At 34.8% G+C, this 22,659-nt stretch overlaps 1 protein-coding gene across 2 annotated transcripts in view; it reads left to right on the forward strand.

Moving 5' to 3' along the window:
• The window catches only part of LOC146133007 (translesion synthesis protein REV1-like), a 76,222-nt gene that overhangs the window by 51,542 nt on the left and 2,021 nt on the right, over positions 1–22,659 (forward strand). For both annotated transcript variants that reach the window (XM_083397924.1, XM_083397925.1), the window contains exons 8-15: positions 6,654–6,868; positions 7,372–7,515; positions 7,578–7,714; positions 11,923–12,030; positions 13,808–14,014; positions 17,993–18,099; positions 18,162–18,234; positions 18,364–18,462. In XM_083397924.1, the coding sequence (XP_083254050.1) occupies positions 6,654–6,868; positions 7,372–7,515; positions 7,578–7,714; positions 11,923–12,030; positions 13,808–14,014; positions 17,993–18,099; positions 18,162–18,234; positions 18,364–18,462 (1,090 nt within the window). The remainder of the gene's footprint in view (positions 1–6,653; positions 6,869–7,371; positions 7,516–7,577; positions 7,715–11,922; positions 12,031–13,807; positions 14,015–17,992; positions 18,100–18,161; positions 18,235–18,363; positions 18,463–22,659) is intronic.

A 22,659-nucleotide genomic window follows, 5' to 3' on the forward strand; every position in this document is an offset into this window, starting at 1 on the left:
GTGGTAAAATATTTTGTGTTGTAAGAGCAATAGGTTTTTTTACTTAGAGAGGCCTCTTTATGAAAGGCAAGTCGCATGTGCATAGTTTTACTAGGCAAGCCACTTCCAACACAAATGTTGCACGTGCGGGACAATAGGGCGCAGCAGGGATGCCAGCAGCCGCCTCGTCGCGACGCGAGCTGGACAAAGCAAGCGAATATGAACGAATTCTGTATGAAAGTTTTTCTGCTGCTAGATGGCTGTCGTTAGCTACAAAGTGCTAAAACGCAATATTTCAGGTTTTTACCCCCCAAGCAAAGGCCCCTGGGAGTGCAGCCTCATAAACTTTTACAAAGCACCTACATACCACTCTACGCCATGTCTGAAAATTTGAAGGTTCTACGATGTCTACTTTTTCTATAAAGCTTCGGACAAAAGTCGGTCTGAAACAAACCATAGGAAACCAAAAAAGAACTAGACGGGGGTGCGGTTGTTGTTTATTTTGTCAGGGGGTATACTTTCAAGGTTTAGTGTTATTTTTTTTAATTTTTAATTTTTTTTTTTTTTCAATTTTTTTTTTTAATATTTTTGATTGACTTAATTATTTATTTTTATTTTTCAATATTTTTATTTTTTAATGTTTTTATTTTTATTATTTAGTTTTTTTTGATTTTTGTTTTAATTTTTCATTTTTTATGTTTTATTTTTATTTTCATTTTTTTTTTTATTTAATACTTTTTATTTTTTAATATTTTGTATTGTGTATTTTATATTATATATTTTGTTTTTCATTTTCCTTAACTTGTTTCTGCAAGCAAAAACAGATATGGGCCGAAAACTTCCCCACTTAAAATATGCCTTTGATGCGAAAGGGGTTCAAATATGGCGTAGATTTTGGGAAATGATCGAAACATATATTTGATAAATAGAATTTACGTAGATAGTGTGTATGGCCATTTTATTACATTTTGGCCAGCTTACGTGTTTGAAAAACAAATATTATCATTCTCCCAAAGACTTAAAATGGTTTAACGCCTATGGTTTGCTATACTTTTGCAAACTTTTACTCGGTAAATTTTTACTATGGCTTGGTCCGAGCAATCACTGTTAAAACAGACTTTAAATCTGTAGTTTTAAACAATATGAAAAACACTATTACGTGCCTAATACGCAAACTATTAAATCGAAAGTTTTGCTAGATAAGTTTAGGCCTGATGTTGATAGGTTGGTTGGAGCAAGATGCACAACAGGTGCTAACAGAGAGGCGTACACTGCCTTAAGATTTCGCATTTAAACTTGCGGCGGTAAATACACCCTATTGACACTTAATTATTAGGCGAAGCTTATCGCGAAGTAATTGGTCGCCCCAAAAAATGCTGACGCCGCATTTAAAGCAAGCATTATAAATGTGTCGCCGATATTCTGCCTTGAACATCCCTACTCGAAATGCTTCCCTCCGTTAATTGTACGGTGGGTGAAACTTTATTCACGGCCTTACCTCTTTGTGTATTACCGCGACAATACGATGAAATACGATTTGGAGAATATTGGAAACATCGTATTTGGAGAATATTTGCTATTTGCACCTGTTCTGCATGTTACTCCAATCCAACATATCTACACACAATTATAGGTTGTGTATAATAATATAATAACTTATGGCTTTGAAGCGAAGGTGGTTCAAATATGGCGTAGATTTTGGCAAATGATCGAAACATACATTTGATCAATAAAAATTTACGTAGATAATGCTTACGGCCATGTTATTACATTTTGGTCAGCTAGCATGTTTAAAAAGTCAATATTTTCATTCTCTCTAAATGATTTAATGTCTATGGTTTGCTATACTTTTTCCAACTTTTACTGTGTAAATTTTTACCATGCCTTGGTCTGAGCAATCACTGTTGAAACAGAGTTTAAATCTGTAGTTTTGAGCAATATGCAAACACGTTTATGTGCCTAATAAGCCACGTTTTATATTGAAAGTTTTGCCAATTTAAATCCAATAAACGCAAGATTTATTTATTTATGACGCCATGTTATGACGTAGCTTTGTAACGTCGTCGTTAAGAATGCGTTAAACTTAAGCTTTTTGTTGTTGCGGCCCTTGTATAATTATATTTGCTTAGACCTGGTGTTGATATGTTTGAATGGTGCAACAATTACAACATGTGCTAACAGAGATGTGTACACTGCCTGTAGGATTCGCATTTAAATTTGCGGTGGTAAAATATTTTGTGTTGTAAGAGCAATAGGTTTTTTTACTTAGAGAGGCCTCTTTATGAAAGGCAAGTCGCATGTGCATAGTTTTACTAGGCAAGCCACTTCCAACACAAATGTTGCACGCGCGGGACAATAGGGCGCAGCAGGGATGCCAGCAGCCGCCTCGTCGCGACGCGAGCTGGACAAAGCAAGCGAATATGAGCGAATTCTGTATGAAAGTTTTTCTGCTGCTAGATGGCTGTCGTTAGCTACAAAGTGCTAAAACGCAATATTTCAGGTTTTTACCCCCCAAGCAAAGGCCCCTGGGAGTGCAGCCTCATAAACTTTTACAAAGCACCTACATACCACTCTACGCCATGTCTGAAAATTTGAAGGTTCTACGATGTCTACTTTTTCTATAAAGCTTCGGACAAACTCGGTCTGAAACAAACCATAGGAAACCATAGGAAACCATAGGAAACCATAGGAAACCATAGGAAACCAAAAAAGAATAGCGGCAAAAACAAGATATGTCCCGAAAATAAATTTTCGGCATATATAATAACGGCAAAAACAAGATATGTCCCGAAAATAAATTTTCGGCCCATATAAATAGCGGCAAAAACAAGATATGTCCCGAAAATAAATTTTCGGCCCATATAAATAGCGGCAAAACAAGATATGTCCCAAAAATAAATTTTCGGCTCATATAATTATTGCCACAATCCCACTTTTAATGACTATGACGTAGCTTCAAGTTCTGCCAAGTTAAATGTATTTATTTGATTAGAACCAAACATACTTTATACCAGTGGTTCTTAAAGTGGGGTAGGCTATGTATAGAAAAAATTTGGCAATATACAAGCAAGTTAATTTAATATCACTTTTGACCATGTTTGGCAAAGTTTTAATGTTTATGTGACAAACACGAAAAAAAAAGGTTACTAAGTCAACGCATAAACAAAAACTACCCTGCTTGGCATGACTATGACTAGCTTTCTATTACTGTTATTGGGATGACAATAGAAGTAGCAAATTACTAAATCTCTTCCGCCATAATCTACAGCTGGAACAAATGTTTTCCTGAGTCATTATTGTCTGTTTTGTAGCAATTGAACTTTTACATTGTGACTTACCTCACGGCAATTTCAGTAACTGTAGTCAATTTCAGTCTCTATATACTGCCTTGCTGATGGTGTAAGCCAGAATTATTCTGGACACTATAAACTAATGGGCCGAAACTTTCTTTTCACTAAAGTTTATATATTTATAGCAAACAAGCCAAACTGGTACCTTTCAACACTTGTTTTAGTTTTTTAATTTGATATTTTTAAGCGATACACCAGAAATACAGATAAATCGATTTCAACACAACGGCTACAACAATTTACTAAACAGAAGAAAAATTTGAAATAATTTTAGTAGTTACAATTATCGTTTTTGGTATTGTGAATGTATTGGCGATATATACTTCATACAAAACGGCCGAATCCTGGACATATAAGCAGAGTTTACCATTTCTCCCTGACACAGAGACAACACTAAACTCCCTGACATGTCAAAGAAAATTCTGACGTATAGCTACCCTAGTCTATGGTTATATCTTGATACTCTGCCAATCAACTTGACAAAGAAATGGTTAAAAATCAGGTTTAAAACCAATAAATGAGAGACAAAAGATAGTTTGGACAAATTTAATGTCATACTTTTTCTTCGGACATTTGGTCTGGAAAAAAGAGGTGAATAATGTAGAATATTTTAAACATGGTTTGCACTGTTAAATGTTATTTTGAGCAACAAAACTAATTTTAAAATGAGAACTAGAAATAACCTTTTTGAAAAAAAACTTTTTTTAAATATCTTTCATAAAATTTATCAAAAAATTTGAGATGCTCAATAGTGATATAACTTTGATGTTTGCAAATTATCGGATGTTCATGTTACAAAGCTTATATGACAATGATGTCCCTAATATGTGAACTAAAATCATGTTTGTATAAAAGTACTTGGTGGGTCATTCCATGTCAATTCGGGGGCCTATCTGAAAACTGTTGTTAATAAACAGCTAATGAAAATATGGTTTCCAAGTGTAAAGGGAAAATATTCACAGCAAGCTTAATATAGCTTTGGAATTGATAGTCGTGCTTCCTATAGAAAAGAAAAATGACATACGTAAAACAAGTATTTAAAAGAAGGTTTTGAGGTTGATTAGGTCACCTCGAGCTGTTGCACGGCAGCAATTATGCTGGAGGGAGACTGCATGCATGGAGTCCCACAGTATATAATATTTATTAAAACTTTATCTTTCAAATGTGATACTTTCAGGCAAAATCTAAATTAAGGGTTGAAAGAAAAATACATTTCAAATTTGCTCTGCCTGAATGATTTTTAAATTGGTGATTAAAAGTTTTGACATTATTTGTTATTGTCAAGTTCGAAATAGAGTCCTATTGTTAAAAATTGTTGTAAGTAATTTAGAACTCTCTTAAAAACACAATAGTAGTGATAATAAAAAGTATCACTGTTTTGGTAATAATTTTTGCTACAACAAAACATACCCTCAGTTAATTACTCAAAAAGTACATTTTTTTTTCAGTTTTGAGTTAGTAAAGGTCCATTCTATAGTACCTAAAAGTTTTACAAAAATCTAAAATGGTGGGTTACATTTTTCAATTTTTCTGGTGAATTGACATGAAATAACCTTGGTCAATTAATATCAATTAGAAAAAAAACAAGGTAACTGTACTTATTTAAACAGTTCTAAAAACTAAATAAAAAAAATATTTTATACAGATTAAAATTTTAAACATTTTTGGTTGATTTGACAAGAAATTAACCTACTTTAGTTATATCTAAATGTCTAAGCTAAATAGCTGGAGTAAACATCATCTTAACACGTTTGCTGCGATTCCAAATTTTCGTTGTTTTCTTGTGTTGCGATTAACTTTTACTTCCTGTACCACTACCTGCCGCCAGAGCTTTCCCGCCAAATTTCGTCAACATGTTTTCTTCGCTTTAGGGAGTTCTTTCAGACAGTTTGATCGTTTAGACACCGGTGGGTCAAATCGCATTAAACACAAACTATATTGTAACCAGTGCGATTTGACCCACCGGTTGGTCACATAATTGTAAGCAACTTATAGAATAATATTTGCTTGTGTGATAGATCGTAGGTAATATATTGTGAGTAATTTTTATTTTAATTGTTGCAAAATGAATCCTGCATCATTTTATAGGGTTGTGGTTGTCGTATATTTTGTCAGCGGGTATTTTTCAGGGCCTTATTTTCATGGGTGGATCAATAATTGGGTTGTTATATATGGGGTTATTTACCAGGTTAATATTTTTAATATTATATATTACACTTTGGTTTACTTGTTTTACGGTTTTGAATATTTTTAAAATTTATTTTTTTCAAACCCCCTCCAAAAAATTGCACCCCCAACCCTTGGGCCCAAACCACAAAAATATATAACCTTCTTGATCAATTTTTATCTAAATTCTAACAAGTACAACCAACAGTATTCTAATAAATTAACTTTTTGTATTAATTCGCCATAAAACCACCGGAGTGTTGGGTTGCTCACCCCTAAAAAACAGACAAGGGATTTGCAATATTGTTTTTAGGGTTTACTAGCGATTTGGTTTACATCAATAGCATATTGACAAACATCACAAAAGGGAGATATATTGCTTGATATTACTGTCGCTAGGTAGGCGTAGAGAGCTTCAAATAACTATTTTATACCGAAAAAAAAATAGGACCCGCTCATAATTTTGAACCAATAAACCCATTTAACATAATAAACATAAATTTTGAAAAAAGCCGAATATATTAAGTTTTAAAGTTTAACTTCATGAGTACCAAATTATAAACCCTCGAAAACACAGTAATTTTTTTGTACGACCCACCGGTGGGTCGCATCAATGTAGCTAAATTTGACGCATCACCCACTGGTGGGTCGTATCGCAGTGAACGTGTTAAAGAAGACGTTTCAGTATGCACTTGTATCATCATCAGTTATTGTGACTAAAATTAAACAACGCTTATAATAAATGGAACATTTATAGTTCATTTGGGTTGGGAATGCAAGAATTAGCACCTTTCAGGTGTTGAACAGGTATAGCAGTGTTGATAATGTTTGAATAGATTTCTAAGAGTAATGAAAATGTCCTCTTTAAGATGATGTTCATTTGCTCAACCTATTTGGCTTTGACATTTAATTTCAAGCTTATTTTATGTGCAATTTGAAAGTCCAACCTTTGTAAAACTCATGTTCTGCTTAACCTATTGTTGTTCCTATGCTAAAAAAATATTGCCTAACATCCTTATCGTAATATTTAAAACAAGTAAAGAATTACAAGAGTAATTTGGAGAGGTACAGATTTATTTGGGCCCAAAAGTAAACTGCACACTTTAGATTTATCTAGCTTCTATAAAAACTGTTTTGATGCATCGCTAAATTTTTCAGTGCAATTCCCTATGATTTTGATGCATACAAACGGGTTTCCAAACAGCTATATACTATCCTCTGCTCATACACTCACATAGTGGAAGCTGTTAGCTGTGATGAGGCTTTAATTGATGTTTCTAGTCTTGTTGAAGAAAGCAGACTATCCCCATATCAAATTGCTGCACATATTCGTTCTAAAATAGAAAAAGTTACAGGATGCACTGCAACTGCTGGTAAGATGATTTTGTAACTTTTTAACAAGGCTGTTGCAAGAATGTTTGTATTCTTAAACCAAAATTTTTTTTAGGGTTTGTTGTATGTTTCTCATATAACTTTTTGAAAGTTTCCCTTTGCATTATAGCCCTGTGACATAAAATAACTATTAAAACGATAGAGCCTTTTTAAGTCTTAGGGCACATTTTGACTCCAGCTTACATGTTGGCACACCACAAGGATCATATTGTAAAGCTGCTGCAGCATCTGTATATAAGGAGATAATAACTAGTGGTTGATTGTGTTTTTAATATTAAACAACACATAAAACCGTACCTACCTACTGTAAACTGTAAAGACCCTTAGAAACTATTCCACAAGCATACTATTTTATTTTATGTTTACAGTCACATGATGAACTTGCTTGTTCTAGACGTTTATTAATGTTAAAAGTTTGTCAGCATGGTAAAAATACACAAGCAGTTAAAAAATAATTTTTGTAAATATTAAATATTTTTCATAGGTATAGGAAACAACATTGTTCTTGCACGAATTGCAACAAAGATTGGTAAACCAAATGGTCAACACATGATTCTACTTGATGAAGCTGAATTGTTTCTTACAGATCAGTCAATAAAAATATTACCTGGTGTCGGCCGAGCAACAAGTAATCGCCTCACATTTATTTGATAAGGATGTAAAACATTTTACTTACTATAGAATTTTTAGCTTCCAACCTGTCTGATATTGAGGTTTTCACCTGTGGTGATTTGCAGAAAATATCAGAACAGATTTTAAAAAAAAAGTTTGGCAACAAGATTGGTCTAAAATTGTATCATCTTTGCCGTGGTATTGATCAGAGAAAGGTAATATATACTTGCTTTTACTTTGTGTATTATTATGTTCAAGTTTTTCCTGTATTAATTACACTGGTCAACAAATTTTCACTTTTTTTTCTAAACGAGATTGAGTATTTCATGTTAGATGTACTTTTCAAGCTGATTCCAAATATACCTTTAGTTTTTCTCTCCAGCACACGACATTTTTAAGATAACGTCAATTTCAAATTTTCCAAAAAAGCGCTTTAAAAGAACGCACAGCTGTGATACATGGTCTTAAAAATGTCTGACAAATAATTATTTTACACACATAACTTGATTCACCACAATAGTACTTCTATGATGGAATTTTCAACTATTCACCTATATAAATGATCATCAAGCACCGACCAAAAAATAATGAAATTTGCATTTTTAAAAAGTTAGCACACAGTCACTAAATGCCAGCCAAGCGCATAATTCCACCTTTTTACATTGTGCATCCTTTGGAATTTTACTAATATTTTGTTCCATTAAGATTCCTATTGTTTTGCTTAGCTTACTTAGTACTAAAAACTTTTTGTAGAGGAATGCTAAACTTAGAACTAGGGATGTTCAAAGTAGAATCCAAAGGTATTCTAGAATAATAGGTTTCGAATCTAGAATAAAGAATCCAGAATAGCGAATCCTAGTATATTTTTATTAAATTATCTAACCTTGGTTTTGTTTGGGGAAGGGATTAATCTTAATCTACCCCACAGGACAGGGTCTACAATCACAGCAATAAATCGCCTAAACAATTTGCTAACATGTGTACATTATAATAAAAAAATCTCCCATATGTTTAACATTCTTAACAACTGTCATTTGAAGCAGTTGTGTAAACTGTATTATGTCAACTGGTTGTTGCCAAAACTTACATTTTTGCCAATAGTGAGTACAATGAAACACTGCACACAGAAGTCTTAAGCAATTCGGTCCTGTTTTTAAAGCATTGTTGAGTTTTAGTGCTTCTATTTTGACTAACATGATCTGTTATGCAGTCAAATAATGTACTGCAAAGAATACAAAGTTACTATTGACATAACGAATTCTTGACAATTACGCTGTGCATAACTGCATAACCTCGCTGAATATTGGCCTAAAGTTGACCTTAAGTAACCCTATAGCGTATTTTGTAGACGGCCAGCACGTTTTACAACGTAATATTACTTTTGCACTTAACGCATTTAGGGCAATTGCGAACTCCACACCAGACATTACACGTTAGTCGCTCGCCCAATAATGCTTGATTGACACTTAATTATTAGACGAACGTTATCGCGAGACGCGGTAATTGGTCGCCCGAAAAAACGCTGACACTGCACTACCAGGTTACATTTAAAGCAAGCACTATAAATTGGTCGCCGTAGCGACAGGCCAACTTACCACACGCGTTTCAATTAGGCGCAACAATCGGCGGTAAAACATTAAATTATATCGGTTCCCATTACCCGAAATAAACGACAGAATTGGATTCGATATTCTACTTTGAACATCCCTACTTAGAACCCAACTTTTCTATTACTATAGCAAAATAATTTTTAAAGGTGTAACGCCTATGACATTAGTTACTTACAGTTCCTTATAGGCTTATAGTCTCTTAGTGATGCAGTTGGTAGCACTGCTGTTGTACCAAAAAGGACCATCTACTGTAGGTTGTCTAAATTTTATTTCCGTTGTATTATTACTACATCAATGTCAAGCAAGTGTGTTTTAATCCTAATACTAGCAGTTATGACTTTCATTTAAAAAAACATGCGAGTCATGCATCTATAGAAAGGCTGTTTAAATCTGTCTGGAAAACATAATTGGTTTTGAAATTATGTTTTGTTCTTATTAACTCCATTCACCAACATCCTAAACCTTATCACGAACGATTCAAGACTTCCATGAGAAGGAAGTGAAACTCGCATTGAGGCATTGTGTGGTACAGGTCTTCTTGCTAAATTTAACAGCTTAAGTCCAATTTTCCAACTTTTGAAGTGATTTATTGCTTGTCTTTGGTCACAAAAATTTAAAAAGGATAAGCAACAACATTACTGATTAAAATCTGGAAATACCGAACATTTATTCGTTTTGTTTTTGATCTGCTGTAGTGCTACGAGAACTTGTTTAAACAACATTTATACTCAGCTCAGGAAGTGATTTTACATCTGGAAATTAACTACTTAATTATAAAAAACGTTAATAAAAGATCTTTCCCATTCTGTTTTTTTGAAATATCAGCAAAAAACAGATAGAATGGTGCGTGAGTCACATTATAGTTGGATAAGGTCACGGTGCGCAATGTGCCTATATTAATAATACAGCAAAACATCGAAAAAAATAAAATACGAATATTTTAAAAACCTTATGTGAAAAAGAAGGGCATTTTCAGAATCAGCGACGAAAACACATTAAGAATTAATCTATCACATATCCGTTTAAAATTTGCTGTTGACCAGTGTTTTTTTTTGGCAACCCTAAGGCAGGATTGCTGTCCTCAACAAAGACACAACCATATTGCAGGCTTGCTGTCCTAAGACTATTTTAAATACACCGTCCGGCTGATTTAAACACTGGCGAAATGCAACACTTATTAACCTAATGCACTTTAAGTGCTACCAATATAAATTTCTTTTTCCAGTTATTTATTAATCACTACTGATTAATGAGGATAAATCGCTAACCACAGTTAGGAAAATAATACTAACCCACAAATGTTAAGAAATACAAATTTTATAGTCACCTAATTAGTTCTTGTATTCTCTGTAGATTTGTAGATAAAGAAATGAAAATTCAACTAAGGAATTTTTTATGTTATTTTAATTGCGACATAAAACTGCTCATTAGAGTATCGTATCGCTGGCCTAAACCTAAAGCATTTTCGCAAGCCACTGTAGTTTGTTTTGCGGTCAGCGTGTTGTGCATCCCTTCTTTACATGGTAAACAATACATATGTAGTTACTGTGTTGTCCCAGAAATAAAGTAAGCCATTGCTGCAATTACTACTGAGGTTTGCCTATACATTCACTGTTATGTATAAAAAATGTGAATTCAAGGTTGGGATTTCGATCCAGGCTAGTGGGTAGTTGTTATTCAAATGGTCCAAATTTTCATGAAATTATTACAAATGCCCTGAGACTAAAAGTCAGGTATAGCCCTAATATTACACGCTTGTACAGACAAACCAATTACAAATGGTAGAAAGTTATACACTTTCAATATTCAGCTAAACAATCAAGATCGGCCATTGAAGAACTATTTTTATCCACAGAAAAATGAAAAAGGTTAAATTATTGAAAAAACAATTTATTGTCTGGTGGACAAATAAAGTCACTTGCAACGATGCATATTATAGACATTATCTATTGTTTTTATCAGAAAAATTCTTGATTTATTAGAAACAATTCAACTAAATTAACCGTAGCCTACATAAACTAATTATGTAATCGACTTCTAGATTCATAATCATTACAAACATATTTAAAACAAAGTAATTTTTTTCATGTATACGGCTAAACTCTAAACATCTCTCCTAGCATATGTTTTAAAGAGAATTGCACTATCATTTTAGCGGGTGAGTGCAAAATCCCAACCCTGAGATGTTGTAAGTGTACACCGAAAGCCGTTGCATGCTCACCAATCTGTTGATCTATGATGCAAGCAGGGCAAGCTAGAAAAACAACTAGCCTGCAGTGAGGTTCGAACTCACGACCTCCGGTCAAGCCGGGACCGTCGCTCTACCAACTGAGCTACACAGGCTCAGAGAGGAGCGAGTCGAGAAACAACCATACGTCAATGCTTGCTAAATCTGTTAGTACAAGCAACTTCATATTGAAGGGGGTCCACAGTACCATATTATTTATTCAATGAAACATGCACACATATATGTGTGTGTTAAAAACTGAGATCTAGCCTTAAAAAAAAGCTGCTTTTTGACCAACTATTATGGCTTCTGTATAATTAGTAAACCCAATTATACATTAACCTTAATCTTGGTCAAAAAGCAGCTTTTTTTAAGGCTAGATCTCAGTTGTTAACACACACATATATGTGTGCTTGTTTCATTGAATGTTGTAAATGTTGTTTTTTCTTTCCTATCTGGGATTGTTCACTAGATATCCTAAATTACATAACATTAACTAAAAAAAGGAACTAATTTTTTGGCTAGGTTGCTGTTTTTGGAAAAAAAATGGTTGGATATGTAAATAACAAATAACGTAATATCACAGGTATGTTTGGCAAAAGATAGAAAGTCGGTATCCGTTGACATTAACTATGGCATTAGACTAACAACCACTGAAGAAACGAACACATTTCTCAAGAATCTTGCAACAGAAGTAAGTTCATCATAAAAATATCCTTTTAGGCCTCATAGTTAAAGTACACAACCTCCTAAACAGAATTGGTATAACACTATATGTATTAGTAACTTAGGTTGCAGCTTCAGGACTTCCTATATTTTTATGGTTTTGTGTACAAAAAAAGTGTTCACATTCCACGGTACAAAGCTTTGTTAGGCAGTCTGTAAAGTTATTATACACGTAGCATAATGATGAAATAAACCCAAGATTTTTTGGAATTGGATAAAACTACACACAGGACTAGGGGTCTGCCTAAAATACTCTTTGTGGATTAGGTTATGTAAATGATTTCTTGCAGGACGTCAATTAAGGTTCACTAGCAATGTGCGAGACTTTTTTTTAATTACGTGGGAGAGAAGTACCATCTGCGTATGTGTTTGATCACACCTACAAAAAAAAAAAAAAGAGCTAAAATCCCAAAATAAAAATAAAAAACAGAAAAAAGAGCTTGCTTTCATGAAGGCCAAGCTTGCCGGACCGAAACTGAACCGAATAATTGGAAAGAACATGAACCTTAACCGACCCTTTCAAAAAAGCGGTTAAGCGGTTCACTCCAGCATGACATCACAACTTGTATTTTACTGAGTCAAATTAGGCCATGTTCAAAATTTTATGAAAAAACTTGAATATTGATTAAAAAAGCATTGATTTTTTATTTTTTTAGATATATCAATAATGAGTTGCTGTTTTTTTAAAACGTCACGTAACTTAGATGAAATGACTTACAATTTAAACATTAGTCTCTATTGACCCACATATCCGAACCGTAACTTTATGAACTGTTTTAAAATAACAATGATCGAACCGGAGTTGAACAGGAACTTTTAAATTGCTGAAAACAGAAACCGGAACTGAACCGGCTTTCAAAAAATGATTGAATCCGAACCTAAACCGGAACAGTTCAACTCCCTGCTTTGAACATGCCTATCCCATAATTTTTTAAATATTTTGTTATTGTTCCAACCTACATACTACTTGTCGCTCAACATTTTGTAAAATTACAAATGCCGCTAACTGCATCAAATTTATCAACCACCTGGCTTGATATTAAGAGCACCAGTTGGCTACACTCCACTTAAGTGAAGTATCTTTAAAATAGCATAATCTTTTTCTTTAGCTTGAAAAGTTACATAATTAACATGGCCATTGTATTTAGTAAAATGTAAATCGCCCTTGTCAACACTACCGAACCCAAGGCCCTCATTTAAGAAAAAACTATTGTAGGCTTAAAGAGATAAAAACAACACAAGAAAAAGCTTTATCGAGTTAAGAGGCTGTTTGTTTTGAAAGAATGTAAAGTGTGACAAACGGAAAATTTATTATAATATGTTAAATAGGGAATGTTACTTGAAATGTTCTGTCTATATATCATTTACAGTTAACAAAAGCACCAGAAAACAATATTTGGTTGCATGTACAGTGTAGTCGAGTTTGCTCGACAAAATTTGGCAAATTTGACATGTTGGCAATAATAGATATGTTCTATGTACAATACATGTTTATGCTCTTCATTGAAGTTAGAATTAACTAATAACCAAACTTAAATTTTGCAAAATATGTCCATTTAAAAGCATTTTTTAGGACTGAGGAAATTTATCTATTATTGGAATATTTCTCAGAAGCTTTTAAAAAATGCTGGAATAACGTAAAATTATACAAATTTAGGTATGTTCCTAATCTTCTGATTTTGCCTTCATTAAGTTTATACATAGCAAATTTATTATGCCAGTTTTATGCAACTTACCTTTTTTAGGTCAGTAAACGACTAACTGAGACAGAAATGTTAGCCACAAAGATGAGACTCAAGGTTATGATCCGCCATCCAGATGCGCCCAATGAATCTGTTAAGTTTGGTGGTCATGGCATGTGTAATACTGTATCTAAGTGTCAAAACCTTGAAGCAACGAACAATAGTAAAATTATTGGAGATGCTGCAATCCAACTACTTTCCATGTTAAAGGTATCGGTATTCAATATTTCTGTTTATGTTTTACATGTAGTTGTTTATTGACAAAACTATTTGTTTATTTACAAAATTTAAATTATTTTCAGGGTAATGTCACAATTTACAAATCTTGTAATTTAAGACAAAAATTCCAAATTGAAATACCAACAACTATTTTCGGTCGATTTTATTGGAAATGATTTCAAGTTGTGGATATAAAGATAAATTTGTTAGAATATAGTAAAACTAGGCCAAAAGTGACATGTTCAAATTTCCTTCTATCCTAACTTGAATTGGGCATGCTATGGGTATTTAAAAATTATCGCGACCGATTAATATCCCTTGTTTCCCATATCAGTCACATCAAGTGTATCGTTGGAAAGGGTAATCAATGTATAACTGATTTTTTTCTGATAGTTGGTAAATGAAGATTTAGGGCCTAAGCCTAGGCGTATTTCGGTCAGATGTTACTGGGATAAAAATAAATCGCGATATTGTGCGTATGCAATTTTATATACCGGACCCCTTCAATAGACTAACCCAGTGGTTCTTAAACTGGGGTTCGTGGTCCTTTTGGGGTCCGCGAGACAATTTTCTGGGACTGCTAAGCACCTACTAAAAAATCAACACGACGGTCCTGAAGAAAAACGTTTTTTGTGCAATAAAGTTTTCAGGCAACTTACTTTTCCAAACCAAGCTTAAGAAAAAAAAAAAAAAAAAATATTAATAACTATGCCATACATAGACCTAATTGTAAGAAAAAGAAAGCCAAACTCAGGCTCGACCTCCACGCGCAACGTCACATTACGCTAACTTAATTCTAGCGTGTTCGCATGCTTTCAGTTGAATTGTGCATTGTGACGTCATAGTGTTGCGTTGTGCTAATAAGCACCCCATCCGTCAGAAATCAGTGCAGTTCTAAGCAAAAAGGTCTACGACAATCAGTGCATCCAAAGGATCAAAAAGTCCGACTTTTAGACTTTGAGGTCTTGGACAATGCACTAATTTGCATTAACAAATGTGCATAAGAAGATTAAGTTTAACAATACTTGCGCCCTAACCCAATAATGTGCGATAATTTAATAATTATAACGCTTCAGGCCCCAATACCTCAATTTGTGACGTAATAATCTTAAATACAATGGACGAGAAACCATCTTATGCCCATCCGAGTTTGGACTTTTTTCCCCAGCATTTAAAGAAATATTAAAATAACGCACATTATTTGGGTTAGGATTCGGGTTAGCGTTAGGGTTTAGGTGGGTCAAGTGTTATTAATCCTATCTCATACTTTTTGTTATCTTTTCTGAACTTTTAATGAATATTTTTAATTTATCTACGCCGGGAGTTTGCCTAAAGGTCCAAATCAGTGCATTGCCAGGACCTCGAGGTCTAAAAGTCTAGACTTTTCTGCCATTGGATGCCCTGATTGTCGTAGACCTTTTTGCTTAGAAATGCACTGATTTCTAACGGATCGGGTGTAATGAGAATTACGTTTTACAGCTTGCTTCGCTGGCACGATGGGCTATGGGCTGTACGGTCACTGTTTTAAAACTTATTGTGAGTACTTCACTCAAATAAAGTGTTTTCGTTAGCGTTACAATGCTAAATACGGTATCAACAAACCTATCTAAGACTGCAAGTGTACCCGTCCCATTTGATACTATTAAAAACAACGTGTTATTTTGTGTATATTTTTAAGGGGCCGTTAGCAATTCAAAAAATTACTAGAGGACCGTTGCGTATTTGTTTTTAAAGTTAGAGAACCACTGGACTAACCGAATCGGTTGACCAATGACGCAATCAAGACAGGCTAGAAAAACAACTTGCCTACGGTGAGGTTCGAACTCACGACTCCAGCCATACCGGGACCGTCGCCTTTATTGAACGAAGGATTTGACAAACTAAGTCCCGCGGGCAAGCAAATATAATCCGGCCCGCGGATAATTTTTAATAAAACTTTTTTGGGCAAAAATAAGCCTTAACAATTTTTATTGATTTTAGAATATTTTATTGAATACATTGCTCTTGTAAGGCATCTTCACCTGTTCCAAGTCTTACCAGCTTGTCAAAACAAGACTATTTAAATATTCTTTTAAAATGAATCACACGTTGTGTTATGTGTATTCGAGATCCCCTTTTTTGACACGGCCCGCCAAGACTTTTCTGTTTCTCGTTTGTCCTGCTGTCAAAAATTACTCACCCCTAGTTTAACCCAATAATATTCATGTTGACATGAATATTTTTGCGTTTAGTTTTTTTGCCTTTAAAGCGTGAATTATTTTTATTACTTCTCCACCAACCGAACACCTATACTTTACGAATAAAAACTAATCGAATTGAAGGTAAAGATCAATCTCTTATCATATTTGACTTAGTTTGTCCGCCGGTCGGAGGCATGTTTCGCACAGCAAAACTGAGACAGACCAAGTATTATCACATCTCAAGCGTGAGGCCTCGAAAAACCCTCAGTCACAACCAGGGCTGGGGAGCCGGAGCCGGAGCTGGAGCCCGGAGCCCGGAGCTAAGCATTTTCTTTTGTGCCAGAGCCGGAGCCGGAGCCATTGTTATTTTTTTTTGTGGAGCTGGAGCCGGAGCCGGAGCCATTTTTATTATTTTTGTGGAGCTGGAGCCGGAGCCGGAGCCATTTTTATTATTTTTGTGGAGCTAAAGCCATTTTACAATTTGTGGTGCTAAAGCTAAGAAATTATATTTTGTTCCATCTCCAACGTTATTTAGCCAAAAGCAATTTTTAAAACTTGCCATTGAATAAGTGACTGGTGGCACCGAAGCTGGAGCCGGAGTCATTGGGTGTGTGTTTGATGGCTCCGGAGCTGGAGCCGGAGCCAAAGGATTGAGTTTTACGACTCCGGAGCTGGAGCCGGAGCCATTTAATAATTGCCTGATGGCTCCGGAGCTGGAGCCGGAGCTAATGCTATTTTACGGTGGCTCCCCAGCCCTGGTCACAACTTTAACGTCGGAATAAAACACAGTTCGGAGTAACGCCTAAATATAGGAATAATGTCGTATTTATTACATTTGACTTAATTATGTCGTTGGTCGTAATGCTATGGTGTTATTTGGAAACACACAGCGTCAAAAAGGCATTTTTACAAATAGTATAGGCTACTGGTCGCGCAGATAATTACGATAATCTATACCAGTGTTTCCCAACGTTAGCGATACCGCTCCCTCGTGAGCATTATTGTGTTATTTTCTCAATCTATGGGGCGTTAAATACACAAAAGTGGTACTGTGCATTTGCAGTAAACACACCACGGCTGCCTTAGCCTGTAACCCTGTTGAATTTATTTTATCATGATTGCCGACTATTATTCCAAACGGCTATATCGCTTTATGAGTTGTATTATGTGACTTAAGTATGTTTCAAAACTAAGGTCATCAAATGTATTCCATTGTGGTTTCACTTATAGGTGTTGAAATGTTTGTCAATTTAAATGAGATAAAAGCACATTTTTTTTCTACGCGTGATTTGTTTTTCGCCTCGACTGAAATTAACTGAATGTATTTAAACTCGATTTTTGTTTTATGGTGTGTTTTTTAACTGCATATTTTAAAGTTGTTATACCGCCGTATTTTACAATGCAGGAAAACATATTCAACGTAGTGCCAGGCTTTCTCTTTTATATATATGTTTACCGATAAAAAAAATTACATTATTTAGCCCTCTGACGGTGATGTAACGCTCGTGACATTACTTTTTGTTTAGGTGTTATTTGCCTTATGTGTTATTTAGAATCATGGACAATAACACGATGCTAGCAAATTTACACGAACATTGTGATCATTGTGTCATATTGCAGTTACATATATTAGTTGAACAACGCAAAATTAACGTGTATTTCGCAAATGATCACGCTTTTTTGCAGCCGTAATCCATTTATATCGCCGGAACAACGCCAACGCTGGTTATTTCATCATGTAATAGTAATAGTAATAAATTGTCTTTTTTGTTATTGTTTTTTTTTACAGGTAAAGCCGTGTAATTTAAGAGGTGTTGGAATTCAAATGTTTCACTTAAAGTCCACATTGGACGCCGATCTAAAAAAAGAAACTATTAAAAAGTTCATCCCAACGAGGTTTGTGGCAAATGTTATAAATCTCCATTGACCCAAATGACATGTTATAAATATATTTAAAGAAAAGGGCCAATTCATACAAAGTTCAGTGGGGTAGAAAGTGATTATTCTTCCAAAGAGTTTTGTAAAAAAAAGGTATTTTCTTATATATACTATACCAATTTTCATACTGTTTAACGTAGGCTACATTTATTATTACTGCAATTTTTAATAGCTGCATACAATGCATTTTTATTATTATAATTATTTTTTATTTTATTTAAGGACTTCATGTCAAGCTTTTTAAGTGCTCTTCCTGTAGACGTTCGTCGTGAAGTCAAACAAGATATTGTTGCTCAAAGAAAAGCTTTACATTTCAGTACAGTAAGTTGCAATTATATCTCGGCGTGATTCTTTCTTGATTTTTTATGTCTCTAACATGAATTTTTGACAAATTTGTAGTTAGGACGGACTCATTAATTAAAAAGTTGTGTTTTTTTTAAATTATTAAGAGTTTAGCGTTAGCCACAAGAGCAACGTCACCAAAATAAACAGTTTTCTAACTTATTATCTATTGGTGGTACAAGCACGAATATCTTCTAGTCCAGCAGCAACAAAAAGTTCGAGAACTGGTTTCCTTACAACTGTTTTTCTGATAAATAGAGCTAACCATGTAAACTACTTCATTGGCGACTCAACCAACAACGGCCAACCAATTTTGGGTCGCTACTTCAAGCTGGTGATGCAACATTCAACACACTTATCAGGCATATTTGGTATTTGAAATAGGAAATAATTCAATTATGCCCTTTTTAGCCACCACATTTCAATGATGTTAGGCTTTTTCAAAACCTTATAGGAGCATGAGAAAATTATTTGTAGCAAATCATATCGAGCGACCTTGCTTGCTCCAAATTATGTTTCCTACATCAAAGAGTTGTTTGTATTGCTGCTGATTCCATCGATGAAACAAGAGACAAGTTCATGCGTTAGAGACTGTTTGCGTGAGCGCCTCTCTTTTAAAATTCTCGAGAACTATTTGGCAACGGGATTAAGTATTTGTTTAGAATTAAACGACAGTTGATTAAATTACCTTCCGCACAGACCGTTTCCCTAGTGTAAGGTGTTCCTCTCATAGTGAAGATATATCAAGTTAACCGATTTCAGACACCATCAGCGGCATTTAGCATAGAGACGACCAGCTGTATGCTGTTTTACAAAGTAGACTTCATGCCGTTTACTGCGAAATGCAAAAAATATCACTTATTCATATCATAAGGACTACTTACCGACTGGTGTAGCGCCAAGTGCAACATTTGATAGAAACCAAACTATTAGGCATTTTTAACAATGTTTTTGCATTGTTTAGCACTCTATCAAAGATGTTTAGCTTAATGGCTTTTTACATTTTGTTTAACTACGAAAATAATCGCGTTTATTGTAACCAGTGTTCCCTCTAAGATGCGCCAGTGCGCAAATGCGCAGCCACACCAGACAAATTGCGCAGTAAAATTTGCTTTTGCGCACTTACATCATTGTCAAATTAAAACTAAAATATCTTCACTTTTTGCCACAACAGTTTGAGCTTCGGCCATTTTTTCGTTAATGTTTGTATAGCCAAAAGCAAGAAAACAAATAAAATCTGGATTGAAGATTGCGACGCAATAAATTACTTTGTCTAATCAGTTTTCATCATCCATGTTGTGTATGTTTTTTATCTCACGTAGAATTAAATGTCTAATCAGGAAAATCTAGCTTAAAGAAAATAATGAGTTTAGAAAAGTGCCGAAGACACCAGTGGAGTGTTTGACAATAATTCGGGATCATGAAACCGAAATGCATTTTTAGGACGTAAATTTTAAACACAATTGCAGTTTTTACACGATTTCTGTGCAGATACAGCTGTTAGGTCAATAATGGCCCTAACAAATTGACAAAATCATTTTGATAAATGTAAATTAGCTAATAGTTCGCGATTCTTGATTGTGTGATAACGCACCCCATCCGTTAGAAATCAGTGCAGTTCTAAGCAAAAAGGTCTACGACAATCAGTGCATTCAAAGGATCAAAAAGTCCGACTTTTAGACTTTGAGGTCGTGGACAATGCACTAATTTGCATTAAGAAATGTGCATAAGAAGATTAAGTTTAACAATACTTGACCCAACCAAACCCAAACGCTAACCAGCACCCTAACCCAAATAATGTGCGATAATTTAATAATTATAACGCTTCAGGCCCCAATACCTCAATTTGTGACGTAATAATCTTAAATACAATGGACGAGAAACCATCTTATGCCCATCCGAGTATGGACTTTTTTCCCCAGCATTTAAAGAATTATTAAAATAACGCACATTATTTGGGTTAGGATTCGGGTTAGCGCTAGGGTTTAGGTGGGTCAAGTGTTATTAATCCTATCTCATACTTTTTGTTATCTTTTCTGAACTTTTAATGAATATTTTCAATTTATCTACGCCGGGAGTTTACCTAAAGGTCCAAATCAGTGCATTGCCAGGACCTCAAGGTCTAAAAGTCTAGACTTTTCTGCCATTGGATGCCCTGATGGTCGTAGACCTTTTTGCTTAGAAATGCACTGATTTCTAACGGATCGGGTGGATAACGGCATCACATATGCTATCTTACTAAATTGGACGTTTTGTCAATTTAACTCAAATAATAGGATATTTTTTCGCGCGACCGCTTTGTTGCCATATGCTTGAACGTATTTAACTCGATTCCAGTTGCACGTGCAAGTTTCTTGAAAATATATGTTTCATGACGTCACGCTTCGTGTCGTCATCTTAAAAATTTCACGCCTCGCCCCAATACAAAAAACATTGATCTGCCGCGGGCCCGTGCCAACGCAGCCTTAAAATATTCTTGCGCACTACAAAAAGTATTTGCGCAGAAGAAAATTTTCTTAGAGGGAACACTGATTGTAACGATAATGACTTTAAATCCCAAGGGCATAGTTATTTTTATTATTTTAAGTTTAAGGCAACATATAACATTAAACTGGTAAATACCCTTTTAAACCTGGGCAATACTTCGTCTACTCTAGTTTTATGTAAGTTGGCTAAACCCATTTAATGACGACACTATACGTGACCAATCTCAATTTTAAACTTGCAGCTACGTACCTCACATTTTGTATCTATACTTTTATATCTCCCCTCGACTATGGATCATTGCCTGAACAAAGTCGACCGGATATACCAAAAACTAAACAATTCTTTTGATTAAGCTTTAAATCAAAGGGGCTTAAGATAACCGTCGACAACCTTTTTCAAGTCGTGGGTTGAAAGTGAATATAGGGTGGTCTCATTACCTCGTAAATGTTCACTCCTAATTCATTGTTAATGTGATTTCGACAGTTTATGACGAAAGCGAAATATATGCTTTGTGTTAGCCAAAGTACAGGAATTTAATTTATAAAGTAAAAAATGTGAACCAAATTGGAAAAAAATTAATCTATTGCATTGTAATTATTTAGGTCTTTTCGGAACTCGATTCTTGATTATTTTAAGCGTGGTCGCCCTTTGTCTTTGGTTACAAGTTGCTAGAGAATTACCACAGTTTGTAAAGAGGTTGCATGCAAGATAAATATCTTTTGCGGTCCCCCATTTTTCTGGAGACATTTTAACCGAAGTGCCCAAATTAGTTTTATTCGAGCTAGGAATGAGCAAAAGAGTGGTCCAATTAGTTTTATTTGAGCTATACATACGACCAATAAAGTGCCAAAAATACTTTTAATGGAGCTACGTACCAACAACGAAGTGCTCGAATTACTATTACGAGTATTTCTTTTTTCTTGTATGTGTTTTATGTTATATATTTGCCTAATTTGTCATGTTGGCGCGTTACAAAAAACTAAAATGAGCAGGAGAAAATTTGTCGCGAGTCATCGAGCTGATTGGCTTACTCAAAAACAATATATAAGTTATAAGATATTCTTATTACGTCTTACTACACCTCCAACCATTATGCTCCAAAATATATAAGTTATACCAGACAAACAGTAAAAGGTTCTTGGTGAAAACACAAGTGTAGGTAAACCGACCAACACGGATAGAGTATTGCGCTTTGCATCACATCACCCACTTGGTCACCAACGTGCGGCTGTGCATGCCTTAACAAACCGAGCAAGACGCCTTACAAGCTATCCGGCAGACCTTACCAACGAAATGACGCGAGTGCATGCAGCCCTTCGCCGCAATATGTTGGTGGTAAAACCCCTACATTTCTTGTAAGTTGTAAAACCCTACATTTTAAATCTTTTGGAGGTTATTCAGCGAACGTTACGGGATTTTGGAATGTCAGTAGCTATAAACCCATACCATACCCTGGGTAGGCTTCTTTCGCGACCCAAATAGACTGTCAATATATTCGATACGAAAGGGGTAGTGTACTATATACCCTGTGCGAAATGTTCTGCTGTGTATATCGGTAAAACAGCGTTTATTTCATTTCCTTTATATATATTTTTTCCCAGTTGCAAAATCATTGCACTGATGAAGATTTCCTGTGTAGGTTATCGAAACGTCGTTACATTTAATAAAAAATGTTCCCGGACGAAGACT

Source organism: Ascidiella aspersa, chromosome 9 (genome assembly GCF_963924565.1).
Source record: "Ascidiella aspersa chromosome 9, kaAscAspe10.2, whole genome shotgun sequence".
Lineage (NCBI taxonomy): Eukaryota > Metazoa > Chordata > Ascidiacea > Phlebobranchia > Ascidiidae > Ascidiella > Ascidiella aspersa.